Raw genomic sequence first — 16,226 nt, forward strand, 5'->3', positions numbered from 1 at the left:
TATATATATATATATATATATATATTAATTAATGAAACAAGCTGCAAAAATTCTATTACTGGATTTTTCATGTATAGAAGGCAGCTCAAAGCAACCAATCAGAAATCATCTTTATGAAAATGCTAAAACATATTTAAGCATATTGCTTTTAATCCATTCCATCCTAAAAACATGTGAAATAATCAATAGATTAACCAGAAAAACATTCAAACACATTTACTCTGGGGGCTGCAACTTCCATGATTTTCACCCTCCCAATTTATACTTTTTCTCTTTATCGCCTAGCACAACGACTGCTTCATTTATGGACTTTTAAATTTAACAGAGCGAATTGCATTTGGGAGTCGCAAAGCTGTGCAGGTGGCAATCTGTCACTCATTCCTGCAAGAAATCCAGAAGGCCTATTGCATTATGTCAAAAAGGACACAGAAGACAGATGTGGATCATTATAAAACACCATAAAAGCCATAACATTTAAATTATTTAGATCCCGATAACAGACACCTTTTTTCATAGAACTCTTGTCATGTATCCAATGGGAATTCATTTTTCATTATACATTTTGCTCAAAGTTTGCAATGCTTTTCTTAAAATGGTTTAACACTGTAGTTTTGCTCATTTAGCTTTAGTTTGGTTGCTTTTTGTCAAAATTTTTGTCTGGCGTTTCAAGAACCCCAGCTTGTAATGCAAACTGTAAGGTGACACTTTAGTCTCAGCAATGGCAGCCGCGGCTTTCCCACTTTAGGCTGCTGATGTCCATCTACTTGCCATCTTTTCAGGTCCTTTTTTAATGCCTCTGATAAACCAAACCAATAAACAAATGACTGTGCTAACATATCTCCAGAAGAGGGCACTGCAGGTAAAAAGGCAATTGTAGCTCCTGTTAAACCTGCATATGTCCGCAGAGAAGAACGCATTAAAATAAATACAGGCAGCAGGTGAAAGCAATTTATGGGTTTACCAATAGTATCAAGAGAACACTGCAAGTGTGCAATAGTCTGTTTTGCTCATTTAGGACGTGTACACGTCTGAAACTTGTGTATTTTCACATCCCCTCAGTTTCCTATTTTATCCATCACATCTAGATTTTAAGTTATGCTTGCTTCCTATTGCATTAATACGGTAGGTCTAAAATAATTTAGTCCTAGCGTTTCCTTTAAAATCAATCTTTTTTTACAAAAGGATTTCAAGGGAACCATTTTTAATTTTTCACAACCTGTATACATTTCAGCACCAACCTGATGACATAAAAGCTTGTGCACTACAGAATACATGGATAGAGCAGGTGGGCTATACAACCCATATGATTTTATTAAAACATCAATTCAGACTGGACAATTCCTTTCTGTCCCCAGCACTGGCAGAACTGCAAACCCCAGGATAACCTAAATTGAAGAGTTGCTGCTTTAGGGAAATGCAACAACTACATGTTTCAGCAAGCCAGCTATTGCAATCTACTAGACACCCCAGCAGATGTAGGACTAAAAGTTTCAGTTCACAACAGCTGGAGAGCCTCTGTTTCCTCAAGCCTAAATTATCCAATATGGTAATCATTCACACATGACGACAGCATTCTTTCCACAATAATCCTTGGAAACAACTGCAGGACTAGAATGTTCTTCCAGATCCGTATCTACTACCGCAATTACTTTCTCCTAACCCTTCGCCCCACAGCGCATACTGCTCTAAAACCTCTCTGCTAACATGAATTTCAAAGGAACTAATAAAATCAGCTCTGTTCTCCAACATGTCATTTTAGAAACCATAAAAACCCCACTGCTTTGGCTCCAGCAGCAGGACACATTAGATAATCTGCAGGTTCCTGGGAGAAGTCGTGCAGGCGGGGTGACCTGCATATTGTGCTAAACACTGCTAGCTTGGAAGCAGCTTGTGCTCTGCCACTATGTAATTTGTATTTAAACCTTGCATGTCACACAGCTGTTTCAGCTTCTTTAGCAAGGATCTGGCTGCATCCTTTATCCCCGCCTGGCTTCCAACAAGCAGAGCAAACAATTGCTCAGACAGGCTGCCCTTGCTCTCCACCCCCTGCAGAATTACAGCAGAAAGCAGGACAGACAGGGTCATTAGAGGTAATAATGCATTGCAAAGCAAGGTTTTTTTTTTTCGTGCCCTTCACTTTTTAATGAAAACAGAATTTATACACTGCTCAAAACATTTGCAGACAGGGGCCAGCTTGCAGTGAACACAGTACACCTGTATAACACATAAAGCGGATAATAATGCAATCAATGCTATTCCACATAAGCAAAATTAACCAAACAGAATGGTCTATTACCCCTGGCATATTCCAGAAAGGAACGTTAATGATACTGTCTGAAAACCTGTAATCAATTTTTTTTTCCACATCAGCTCTATCATTATGCTGGGTTCGATCTGTGAGCCGGCGGGGATTTATTAAATCTCACAATGCAGCCAGGCCTGAGCCAACTGGATCTGGCAATCTTCAGAACACATAGCTGGAAATATTATTTCAAGCAAACTTTGAAGAAGAAAAAAAAATACAATACTGTTATTAAATATATAAAAAAAATCCCTGAGCTGCATTTTTCTACCGTGACAGAAAAACAAGAATGAAAAATGATGAGAATATATACAGGTATTAGGAGATTTCTTTAAGATTCGATAACAGGCTTAGGTTTTTTTGCTTGGATAAAGTGGCTTTCTTGTAGTATGGTAGAAAAAATTCTACATTTTACAATACATAAAGCATGAAAGGGAAGAAAAATAATGGCGTAATCAACTGACACGTGTCTGGAGTGTCAGTGTCATTGAAATGATGTGATACAAAAGAAATAACACAAGCATAGCATTATTAGCAGGGGAGCCCTCCAGTATCCAGTAAAATCCAGGTGCTAGATATCGGAACCCTCACACTACAAATTTTATAGAAATAGAAGCCAACTGCTTCAGGAATTAAACTGCCTTCATCAGGGCTGCCATTAAGTCTTTGTGTGGGGTAATACAAACCAGAATATGAAAGTCAAAAATGTAAGGAAACACAATAGTAGATAAATACAGCCTGCAGTAGGTGGTTTATACCAAACTGCTAAAAACGAGGAGAAATATTCTGGAAAATTGTTACTGGAACATGTGCCAGGTATTCCTACTTACTACTTTTACTTAATTTTGGATATTTCCTGACTTAGTCCTGGTGACAAGGGTCATCTGGGACAAAGATTGACGATCCCCGATAGGGATGCCAAAAGCTACATGTATGTAATTCTGTTCAGCCAGTATCCAAGCATCTTGCTGCAAATTATATTGCAATTGAGAGAAAGCCTTGTGAAAGACTTCCAATAATAGGACTTTAAAAGAAGTAGCACACTGATCTCTTGCTTTCTGGAAGCTTACACAATTAGATCAATAACGGTTTCATACAGCAGAATAATTCTTTGCACTGCCCCTCTCTTTACTTCTCTGCTACACAGGAATTACAACAGGGCAATATCAAGGCACGTTCATGGTACATTTGACAACTGCAAATAAATAAAAAATAAAAAAGTAACGCCTTCGTAGATAGATTAAATTATTGGGTTTTTTACCTGCCTGGAGTTAAAAATGATAAAAGACCCATATGACATTACCTATTACCCAAGTATTCTTATTGCTCATTCTTACGCTAGATGCCTGCAAATATAGCTCCCGGAATTTTTATACAAAGCCTTCTCTTTGAGGTAGGTATTTGCAGATACTTACGTGGCTAACTTTAACCTACAGAGATCAATATGTAATCAGCACCAAGGCTGCAGAATGGATCCATTAATGGTCCTTCATGCCCATTTTGCATTTTAATACGGAGCTATTTAAAAGATCGACCCGTTTCGCCTTTACCCACTTCCGTAAAGATCAATAAATTTTCCTTACTGTTGCAGTGTGCCATCTGTGGAGAGATTTATTAGCCTCCTACAGATTCCCTTTCAAAACACATTTAAAAGATCATTTGTAAGCAGACTTGCAGCCGGTGTTGCAAGGCATTTACATTTCTAAGCAGAAGTCAGTGCCACAAAGTTAATCACTCTAATTATTTCCAGATAGGCAGCATAAGACATGATGCAGAAAGGTTTTGCCTTCTCTCAGAAAAACAGTACATCACTCTATCTAATAAAAGAGCAGCAATCAATAAAAAATATGTTGCTGTTGCTTTTAGCAACCAAAGCCTACCATCCTACCCAATGGGGGGGTCACAATCTTGCAAGTACAGGTAAACCCTGATTTTTTTTTTTATTAGCCCTCAAAGCTTAATTTAGCCTTTCTTCCATTGATCAGTCAAAATGTCACATTGATCAAAACAATTCCATTCACTTTTGTATTATTGATATTGTGACAGAATATTGATTTGTGAAAACTGATCAAGCAACACAAGCTCCTTGCTTAACTGGTTAAAGATTGCACAAAAACTTATAAGTAATATTTTAAAATTTAATTATAGGCTCAATCATAATTCAAATTAACGGATTGTACTAACAGATAATCAGCATTAACAGGTAATCTGATCATGGGTGTTTGCAACCTATTACTTGGCCATCAAGGTATCAGGCAGCAAAGTAACAGCTCCAAACAATTACATTAAACAATCTCTCAATCTACACTGCATATGCACAAGAATATCTGATTTGAACACCATTAGCCAGGTGCAGCACATCAGACATTCAAAATCTGGAAACTGCCATATCGTGTCAGAAATAAAATAATTCATTTTCACGAGGGTCTGATAGATGACACCATAAACTGCACAACAGTCTGTCAACATCTTCATTGTCTGTATATGTGTCAAGTTCCCTATAAAGAGCGCAGCGTGGAAGTGACTGGAGCTACAGCGGCACAGGAATCAAATGATGAAGCACATTATGCACCTTGTTCACAGGTTCCAGCAATTTAATGTTTAAGCACGAAAGGGGAAGGTATCATTATGACCCAGATTCTAGGGCTAGCCACAGCATGGAACACACAAGGTGATTTAGAAGCTACTCCAGAGTTAAAAGCTCTGTAAGCAGATGGCCTCCTGTGGCCAAAGAGCAAGCTAAATACAGACGGTGACATCATACCAGCTTATGCTGAATAGAGGGTGCTTGCTTCATGACCCATAAAACTAAATGCATGTTTTTATATTTGAGTAGTCAATTTAGTATGTGCTTCTTCAATTCAGTGCAACCACTTGCAGCCAGAAGGTGGCAAACCCTAGGCATACTCTGCTCTTTTGATAATCTAGATTGCCACAAACGTAGAGAGAACAGATCCTTATGATGTGCCATGCTTCCAAAAGTAAGGAGAGAATGGAGACTTCCCATGATTCCTATATGCGGAGACATTGGCATAGATTAGGTTGTTAATTGGAGCTATCCAAAACCTCTCCCAATGACCAGACAATGGAAAGTAGGTACATAATAGCAAATTTAGTTTTGCTTTAGAGCGTACCTAAACTCAGAATTTTTACTTTAGATAAAAGGGTAGGCAATCCCTTTATTTAAATAGTTTTTGGTTTTTTTGGACCACCACCCCTTTAGTTCTGAATAGGAGCAAAGAGCCTCCGGAGATACCTGCGCCACACATCCCGACGTAGTTGAAAAGTGGTGTCACAATACAAGGGCTGCCTCCCACCTACATTTCTTCCCACCCGGTTTAAAAATAAATTTATATTTATATTTTGTGGTTTTGATAATGCATCTTTTATGTTCTGAAATGTTTCAGCCTAGGCACACAAGGCAGGTGTCCTGACACCCTAGTATATGGGGCCCAAAAATGATCTAAGCTATTATAGTCGGGGGTGGAACATTAGCAGATTTCCTCTAAATCTACCCATCATGCATGCATACAATATACCAATTGGTATTATTCTGGCAATTTCACCCCAAGGAAACCACCACCATTGAATCTGTATCAGTGAAAAGGAGGAGGGGATTATGTGGCTTCAAAAATATCAGCTGCTGTATTGCTTTGTGTGCTGACTGCTCTGTAATTACATTTAAACAAATAACAGCTTGAAAACAACTAGTCGCACAAAGCTATAGGAGGAGTTATGTCAACAGTCACAGAGAGAAAACAAGATTAATCTCAACAGCTGACCTCTCCAGCATTCTAGCTGAATGACTTGATGTGCATAAGATATTAGTGGAGCATTATGACAAGCACATCCTGGCGTATTCATAGACGGTTTCAAACCTTGTTTTGAAGCTCCTTAGTCAAAAAATAATCTGCTCCAATAAACAATGGTTTTTGGGAAGCATGCAGATAGATCTGGTCAACAATTGATCGCTTTCACAAATGTCTGTCATTTAAACCTGCATGTTTGTACCTACTGAAAAGGGAGGGGTAAGTCTGAGGTGTTGGGTTGTTTGAAGGAAACCTAATCTTTCTTTGGGAAAATCTATCCCGACTGATTGAGTTGGCTTGGCCCGAGGTCAATAAAAGAGTTATAGACATATAATTCCCCAGTACGACTGTAAATAGCCAGATTGCATTGTCTGTAGCAAAGCTTTTTTATTGCTTTGTCAGTCATGTCCTTAAGATGTATAGAGATTTTATGAGATGTAAACTAAATACTGAATATAAGATAACTAGATTTAAAGCCATCCCACAAATTTTCTTTTTAAAAGCCTGCAAAAGGGACAACCAATTTGAATGCATTCTAGAAAAATACTTTTGGGCCCCAACCGCAAATGTCAGTCTTTTTTAAAAAAATTCGATGACTTTGAACACTGTAGTGGTCGTTTCAAGCTATTGGCCTTCCCTTTAGGAAAAAATGAATGTTACTAGAAGATAGGAAGAGCTAAATCATTTAGTGTTGGTACAGCTGCAATTTACACTGGGAAAAAAAACGCTAAGCACACATAAGATGAGATTACTCATTTACTGGAGAATTTTTTTTATAGCAACTGGAGTTTTACCTAAATCCACTGTGGAATGTGATAAATAATTCCCTAGATCAAAATAATATCTTTAATCAGATGATTACAGGCTGCTACAGTACACACGTCTTCTGTCCCAATGGGGACGTGTACAAGAGTTACTGCCAAACACCAGAGGTTTCATCTGCAATATACCTACAAACACTCCTGTATCGCTGCATGAAATCAAGCCTCCAGGCTGGGGAGGGGGTGGTGTTCACTGTACACTAAATTACCGGCGGAGGAGTGTTGTGAGCTGCATCTGACAGGTATCTGTGTGCACTGATTCATGCTGTTTTGCAGACAGCCCTAATATGCCGCGCAAAACCAATACTGACAACAAAAGAGCTGCCCTTTATTGCTGGTAATATCCCTAAGCAATTATGGAAACTCAGCAGGAACTTCTGCCCAGAATGGAAACCTTCACATTGTAATTCATGACTCCTCTACTGATTCTGCTGTAAATCCCAGGTACCCGCTAATGCGCACAATAGTACAATTGAGGCAAAGACATTATTACGGTGGGTAAGAATAAAAGAAGCAAGGCTGCACTTCAATCTGGAAACAAAAATTACAGAGACCCATTTGGGGAAGCAAATATTAATCCACAAATAGGAAATGGTATCATCATATGCAAAACGAAGGAAAATTGGCACTGTTCTGACAGCCACAAACAATACATGCTCCTGCTATAGGCTCACTTATGCAGGCCATTCTTATGTATATGACTGCATAGAAATATTCAGAGGCAACTGAAAAATCATTCCTAGTGTGTCAAAATCATTTTAGGAATATTTTTCATCAATAAAACTAAAGTGATTTTATGATATTGTACCGCTTTGTGAAGACATAACACTTTAATGAGGGGTCATCCACAGATTTTGGAACCATAACCGTGTTCTCCCAGGTCTCTTTTCAGCTGGGCTCACCACCCGTCTGTTTTTAGGGGTGTTACTGAAAAGTTGGGTCACAATACAGGGGCCAGCACCCACCTACAATTTCTACCCACCCGGCTTTAGCAAATGTCTGGTTTAAACACTGCATAACATGTATATTTGCAGCTCACCAAACCAACCTTAGCACCAAAACGAAAACAGTTTAATCTAAAGTTGGTTTGGGACTTCTTTTTGCAGTAACTTTACTGGTACCAGATGGCTATGAATAACCAGACTGCAGCCACTTCGTCAAGTATGCCACAAATAATACACAGTCATTACCATGCAAAGCTGTAAACTTGTGCTAATTGATGGGTAAAATGGTATTGAAGTTGGGACAAGCAGGCTGTACATAAACCCGACCCTCCAGACTCCTGCAGCTTCAATCTACCAATACAGCCTAAAAGACTATGTAGCAAGGCTCCATCCTTTAATAGTGTATGGGGACAACAGAATGATGCAAAGGTTAGTTTTTATATCTGCCTGGAGTTAGGTAAGGGAATTCCTTCAGTGAAATGTTAAAAGGATCAACAGATCTTGGAATGTAGCCAGTTGCAATATTATGAAAGTCAACTTTTCTTGTGGAAGCTCAGCTTTCCCAGCCCCTCATGGTTATTAAAGTCATCAAATAAATAGAGCATTCAGAAAGCTTGAAGTATTGAGCCAAGGTGGACTGGAAGTATAGCTAGTAATATAACCTCATCTGCATGCATCTATTTTTAAGTATTTATTTCTGCACTACAAAATGTCACAAAACATCTCCATTGTGAACACAAAACACATCAGACTCAGTTGCAGCGCATAACACAATAAAACCTTATTTATAGAACAACAAAACTAAACTTACCAGTTTAAAATCTTGAATGCTACATATAAAGTATGGAGTGTTGGGTCTTCGACTCTCAATATATACACAGTCTGAAAAGAGAAGGAAAAACAAATCTTAGTATGGCGATTTATATACCTTTTATGAACCTCAAATTAATTTCATTTTTGTAAAGAGAAAACAGTTCCCCATGATTGAATACTGCAAGAATATCAACAAAATTAACTAAACTTACAAATAATTGTGAGCAGAAAGGCCAGGCTAGGGCACTTTTACAAAAAATAAAAAATAACTATTGCTTGTTTGCATTTAACCAAACTGGCCTCTCCTCACCGGATCCCCTTCCGGGTTTGGAATCTTCCACCATCCTGATTGGCCAGGCAGGAATGATGCAACATGTGTACCCAGTTCATGCATTCATGGCAGCCAGGTATGCGGGGATTATACACAGAGCTATGATGCAAAGTCTTTGTTCACAAATTATGTACAGAACCCCCCGGAATTCAAACTGAAATGCAATCATTTGGAATATTTTTCATAATAGCTTCTAAAGCAGTTTTTATGTCATAATTTAATGAAAGTGTACTTTTCCTTTAGGCTAAATATAGGTTGCAGACACAATTTTACATTTTCATTAACGGTTTCCTGTTATAATTAAGGCCTATGGAATGCATATATATATATATATTTTTTTTTTTTACATTAACAATTGACTGTTTATTAGCTTAACCTACAAACAGCAAATAAAGAGATCTGTTGTAAATCAAGAACAGGGCTCAGATAGAAAGGACACAAGATATTTAGATCACAGATTGGAGAATCCTGCTAAGTAAATGGGGAAGAGCTGGAGCCTCGTGGGTATAGCTGGCTATTAAAACCCAAGGCAAACACATTCTGTCCTCTAATTGTCAAGCTGAAGCAACCCATCACAGGAACCACCAGGAAAACCAAATTAGATTTTCCTGAGGATGACTTGAGCTTGTTCAAATGATATCTGACATGGTAAGGGATCAGTAATTATTTTCTTGTGCCACTGACAACTCGGATTCAGGAAAAAAAATAAATAAATAAAAATGGAGCCAGCCGGTGTATAAAGTCTGCCCTTTAACTGATGCTATCCAGGCAGCAATTACAATGCCAGCGCATGCACACAAAGGGGAGAGAGCGATTGCCAAATGTTTCAAAGTAAAGGGAAAAGGCCAGGTTAATGACAAGGCTGCAAACAGGCAAACCACGTGAAGCCCAGCAGAAAAACAAGTGTCATTGTGCCAACGAGACCAATTATATATCATGAGTTACAGCTCCCCTCACACAGCCCTCTGCTAGAACACGGAAGAAAGAATGACTCGCTCCTTTCATAGAAAATGACCCCGAGGTAGTTTTGTGGGTGTTATCCTTAGGTCCCCTGATTAAGCTGGGCATCTATTAGATATCAGTTCTAAGAACTTTGGGGTTCCAAGGCAAGAAGGTAACAGTTTTGCTACCTTTAGGTGCCTTACCTTTCCGTAAGCTCTCTCAGCAGTCATTTAACAAGGGTAACAATGGCACATGACAGATGCACAGAGCCCTTGAAAGCAAAAAGCGACTAGAATGTGAACAACTAGATTAAAAAAAATATATATATATATATATATATATATATATTGATCTCCCCAATTCCCTTTCAACTACTTCTCATCTAAATGCATTCAATGTAACATCAGCCACACTTCACTCTTCCAGCCTGGTTCTCTCCTTTAATCCCTTGTCAGCCCAAATTAACTCTCTTTCCCTTCTAACCTTAGAAATAAAAAGATAGCAGGGAAATAGTTTTTTTTTTTTTTTTTTAGAAAAGGGAAAACAAATATTTGTGCACCAAAATCTTAAGTTAAAAAATCACAAATACAATGTCAAAAAAAAAAAAAAGATAGAATACATTTATTTTTATCTAACAGCATCCACCGTTACCCAAAGAAAAAAAACTCCTGTTTTATTACTATGTGCCTATGGATTGCAAAATGATAATATAATTTTTGCTACTCATTGGCACCAAACAACAAGCCTGGTGTGTGTCCATGTTTTATGTATTATTAAACAGGATTTATATAGTGCCAACATATTACGCAGTGCTGTACATTAAATAGGGGTTGCAAATGATAGACTGATACAGACAGTGACACAGGAGGAGGAGAGGACGCTTGCTTACTTCTTTACACTGAGTAATAATAAAGATATTGACAAACAGACCAAAAGCAGAAATGTAATGATCTGGTCCATACCGATGTGTGTGCTGAACTGGGAATACTTTGTAATAGCAGGATTTACATCTCCACTAATACAGTGTGTAAATACACCACAATAGTTTGTGCCGCTGTGAACTGACCTGTAGACATGGATATAAATGGTGTATATACCATACAAATAAATAAATCAAATAGAAGGATTTCATACAATTAGATGCAATTTCTTATCCATACGACTGGTAGACACAACATTAGCTAATAAAGAATAAAACCAAAAATGCAAATGAAGGAAATATGCAATTGCTACAATTATCACATTGCTGGATCTGGAACAGCGTGAGAGGATTACAATTAATCATGATGACAAACGACAGGAGGTATTTGGAGGCTATGTAAAAGGCAAAACTTGACATGCCTAACACTATTATTTTTTCACACAAGTCACTTTCCATCATCACCAAAGTACATATGTGAAAAACATTCTGATGGCTGAACCATGAAGACACAGATTTTTATATAGAAAATGGCACTCACCTCATATTTTACATCTCTGACTGCCAAGAAAACTAAAGCCCAACTAAATGCAAAGTAAATTGTAATTAAAATCAGTTTGATGGACACAGTATGTAACTGGTGATCAACACCTGTTTATATGGGACAAATGTACTTGTTTACTGCAAAACAGCCATTTCCCCTTAATTCTGAATTGATCATTCTTGCAGGTTAGTCATATACGACAATGGGACAAGCAGAGTAAGATGTATAACAGATAACGGACTACAGCATTCCTGATTACAGTGGAAGCATGCCTATAGACAGAGGGCAAGGCCTGTGGCCACAAGGAAGTAGGGGGCAAGCAATAGTAGGACCTCAGTCCTGGTAGCTGCAAAGATAGCGCCAAGCACAGCTTTGCAATGTTTTTTGTATTTGTAAAAATCTGTTCTAAAGACAAAATTACCAACTTCTTCATTTTTGGTCTAGTTGTGCTATAAAGAATTCTGAATCCCTTTTTTCTTTCCACCTTAGCAGGTCAATGCTGTACCAGGGAAAAATGGCCCATTATGCAAAAGGAGCTGCCATGCCCTGCTCTCCGTAAAAATAACTGATTGATCAGCATGAGGGGACCAGCACATTACTTTTTTTCAGGGCTTTAGGTATTGTGCGATATTTTAACAGAATGGTCATCAGAAAGCAACAACTTAATAACTGCTCATGCTAAACTAAATTCTACAGTTAGATTGCAAAGATATATTGGGGGAGAAATGACTAAAGAAAAATATACTGTACAGCGCTCTAGAATCTCCACAGGGAAACTAGATTTAACACAAGCCTATGAATATCATTGCAGCATGATTGCTTCTCCTATAAATACAGCCCTTTGTCTTGACCTGCCATATGCGCATTATGATAATGCCTCTCTAATACCTCTGAGTAGAACACCATTACATGGAAGGTCATTATGAATCACAGATCACAGAGGCTTGACAAGCTTTCCTCCCCTTTTTATGTAAGCAATATACACATTTCATCAGGAGATATTAGGAGCATACAGTAACCAGGGGCCTCTGCAGTGCTATTTGACAGGTAAATTGAAGCCAACAGACCTACATGTGCAATAGTAAAGAGCCATTGTATTAGGTCGGCTTATATGAAATGTACAGGTTTATAACCTGATGTATTTAATTATTTTGTTCATATTTTAAAATGTGTACTAGAACAACTAAATACATTGTAGTTTATCGTCAGGAGTTTATTTGCAATATTTTACCAGTCTTGACACTACAGGGAGGGAGAATTGGAGGTCACAGCTTATGTTTGTTCCTGAAGGGTTAGACACGGAGGTCAGCGCTTATGGTTCTCCTTGCTGGAGGGTCAGACAGGAAGGAAAGCCTGTAGCAAGATGGGTAAAATATGCAACAAGGCAAGTTTAATGACAAAGTTCAGAATCAAAGGGGCCACAAGAATACTAGTGACAACTGCTACACCCTTTCCTGCTTATTGGGCACAGCTAAGTTTCTTTTAACCTACTTCTTTTCAAAGGATTTACATTTTATTGCATTTTTATTCCAGTATTCGTGTTTAGAAAGTATCAGATTTTCTTGGACTGACCCTTTAACAAGTGAACGGAGAAAAACAATTCTAGCACATTTTGAAGAGCATATCAGCTACTGTTGCATATGGAGCAGAAAAGACTGTCAATTACAAATTACACCTCTGAGGCAACAGCTTTATAGCTACTAAATAAGAAAAAGTCTATAGAATTGAGAAAGGGATACTAAAGCAATTGGCTTATAACCCCACACTGAGGTACTGAGCCCATACATTATCCATGACAGAGAAGCACAATTTACTTAAGCACACTGCTGGCAGTGAGTGTCCTTGTCACGGAGAAGTCAGTTACTCACACTGTGACAGATCTTCATAAAGTCTTGGGGAGAATACAATGTTTTCCAATACTGCTGCTTATTTCATAAAAAAAGCCATAAAGCAAACAGATTGGAATCACTAAGTCAGGAGGTGTCTGAATTCATAATTTTATCTTGCAGCCATCAAAGTCCTGTCTGTGGCTGACAAGGAAAATGGAAAGGCTGGCTCGTAGTGACCTGGCTTCGTGTAATTCATTTACAAGATAAAATAAGTGAAAATATCCATCACTACACCTCACATTCTGCAAATGACATGTCTCCCAATGGCAAACAATAGTGTTCCTCGACACATGATCTCCCGGGGCCTGTACTACACACTAGGTTTGAAATGAACTGGAAGGCCGTGACTCGAGGAAGAGGGGCGAACAGGAACCGGCTCTGTGTTTTACATGTACAAACCATTTATCTTCACCGCTAAATCAGTTAGGACTGAATAGTCACACCAGAGCACTGATGACAGTGGGCTTATTGTCTGCATACAGAAGAGGCAGGCGTTGTAGGAGCAGAAATTATTGCTACCCGCAACTCACTGCCTACAGTCTCGCTGTGAACTAATGACATCACAAAGGTTAAAAAGGACAACCTCAGATCGTTTCCTAGTTAAATGGAGTCTGGCACATGGGAATATGAATACTATACACAGGAAAATAGCCCTGTAAACAGCAGAGGACTACGAAAGTCATGAATGCCTCGTTTTTCTTTTCCGTTTATTTTTAGAATATGCTTGATAATACTAACAATTTTCTTGTGATGCCCGACTCTATGGCAATCTGGCAATCCAATACTAAATCTGCTCAAACATGGGATCTGCATTTACTGATCTGGCTTTTTTTTTTTTTTTGCAAGAATAGCCAATGTTCTCCAACCCTACTTTTCGATTTCTCCAAAACCGTACAAGAAAACGCTTTTGCCAAACGTGTAAAAGAAAACGCTTTTTGCCAAACCTAAAGATCTTCTTAGAGGGTCTATTCGATATACAAACCTCTAGGCTAGAACCATGTTTGAAGGTATGAAGAAACTTTCTTGTGCAGTCAAACTAATCTTTGTAGAAGCTATGCTCAAGTTATATACAGACCTCAAACCTACTTCAAAAAACAAGCCCCACTTTTTGGGAAAGGCAAGTCAAATACCCCTCATTGACCTGCCAGATTATCTATTGTCCACTGTGGCCCTCACATTGGACTGCTGAATGGCAGGGTATATTATTTAAAAAAAAAAAAAAAAAAAAAAAAAAAAAAAAAAGAGAATGGGCCTCATAATCAACCTAAAATGACACAGATCCAATGGATCATTAGATAGTCGTATGTGACTAATGCGTAGCAGTATCTTTCCAAAGTAGCCTTATATGTGAAAAATCGTTAAATTACAATTGCTTCTCTTTGCAGACCTGGATATGACTGTTAAGATTTACCCAAAATTGGATTGTAACCATAAACCATTCTGCTCTCACAGAAGTCCAAGCAAGTACCACAAAGTGACTGCATTTTTATTTTTACATATTTTAGGCACACAAGGCCACCAGGAATGGAATACAGGTAACACCTCCACAGACAGGACATAGGCAGAAACAAAAACCTCACCCAGGTTTTAATGCTTGTTTGGTCTTTCGGAGAGATGTTGCTGCTACTTTCTAAACACCCTCTTTGGCTATTGCATTTCAGCTACTGACGTTCTATAAAGAATGGAAAACTCCAAGGACCTCTGTGACCGATATTAAAGGCATCGATCCAGGATAATGTCAGCATCAAATAATTCTATCAATGGCCTCATTATCTGCAGGGTAACCTGAATCAAACGCCTACGGCGCTCAACCAACAACCCGTCTAAAATAAGGTCACTGACAAAATGGAACAAATAGATTAGATGGAAGGTGATGATGAAGGTTACATGAAAATACTCCAACATGGTAAATCATCCTCTGGCTCATCAAGTATTTCAGTAAAAAAAAAAAAAAAAAATTCTAACAGCAATTACATTTGCCATTCTATGTGCCCTCTCTCTGCCAGGGCATCCTTTCCTTCACAGCTCCTGTGATCACTTGTCACACTGCTTGAAAACTCTATACTGCATTAATTCTGGTGAACAAAGCCACAGCCATGGTACTTTTCTGTTTCATCTGGGCTCTGTAACTAAAACAGAAATGAGCTCTGGCAGCAGTATTGTTCTGAGGAAATTGATGACACAGAATGCCCATACACCATGAAAATGGACAGCTAGAGATGCATGGAAAATGACTGGCACAAGAGGAGGAGAAAGAGAAAAAAGAGAAAAAAAAACAGTAAAAAAAACAAGCCTTTGTTTGCTTTCAAATGATGTAATAAAAAGATTACAAATAGCACTCAACAATTCAGATTCCCCTAAAGGCGAAAAATAGAATGGTGACCACAGTCTGATTCTGCAGAAAAAATAAGAGAATACAAGGAGGTGAAGAACACCTAGAACTTCAGGTAACCCCTCCACCAGGGAAGCTCCTCATTGGTGCCAAAGTTGAAATGCGATACAACAATATATATTTCAAACACAGATTTCACCAACAGATGTCTTGAAAACAGATTACATAAAAATGTAGGTTTTACATTATTTGTACTGAATATAAAACGTCAGTTTACACAAAAATGTATATATTGTGCATTAGTACATTCTTTCAAGATGTACGGACAAGAGTAGAGTAATTTTTACTTTACCATTTATTTTTTAGGTTTAAATTAACATTTTTAATTTGGGCAGGGGGTGCAAATAAATGCTCCTTCAATTCCCATGGATCATTAAAGGCTTAAACAGAAATATGAGAATGTACGAAAATTAATTCCGTTGTACAAAGGTCATCATGGGGCTAAAAACACAAATGCATTTTTAGAAAGTCAGTCAACATGTTAAGCAGCATTCCCAAGATGCTTGCATGCACTTGTAAT

General features: G+C 38.2%; 1 protein-coding gene across 11 annotated transcripts in view; it reads right to left on the reverse strand.

The window, feature by feature from the left end:
- Positions 1-16,226, reverse strand: part of RERE (arginine-glutamic acid dipeptide repeats) — a 199,129-nt gene that overhangs the window by 71,103 nt on the left and 111,800 nt on the right. For all 11 annotated transcript variants that reach the window (XM_072426388.1, XM_072426389.1, XM_072426390.1 and 8 more), the window contains one exon: positions 8,688-8,758. In XM_072426388.1, coding sequence (XP_072282489.1) covers positions 8,688-8,758 — 71 coding nt within the window. The remainder of the gene's footprint in view (positions 1-8,687; positions 8,759-16,226) is intronic.

This window comes from Pyxicephalus adspersus, chromosome 11 (genome assembly GCF_032062135.1).
Source record: "Pyxicephalus adspersus chromosome 11, UCB_Pads_2.0, whole genome shotgun sequence".
NCBI classification, from domain to species: domain Eukaryota; kingdom Metazoa; phylum Chordata; class Amphibia; order Anura; family Pyxicephalidae; genus Pyxicephalus; species Pyxicephalus adspersus.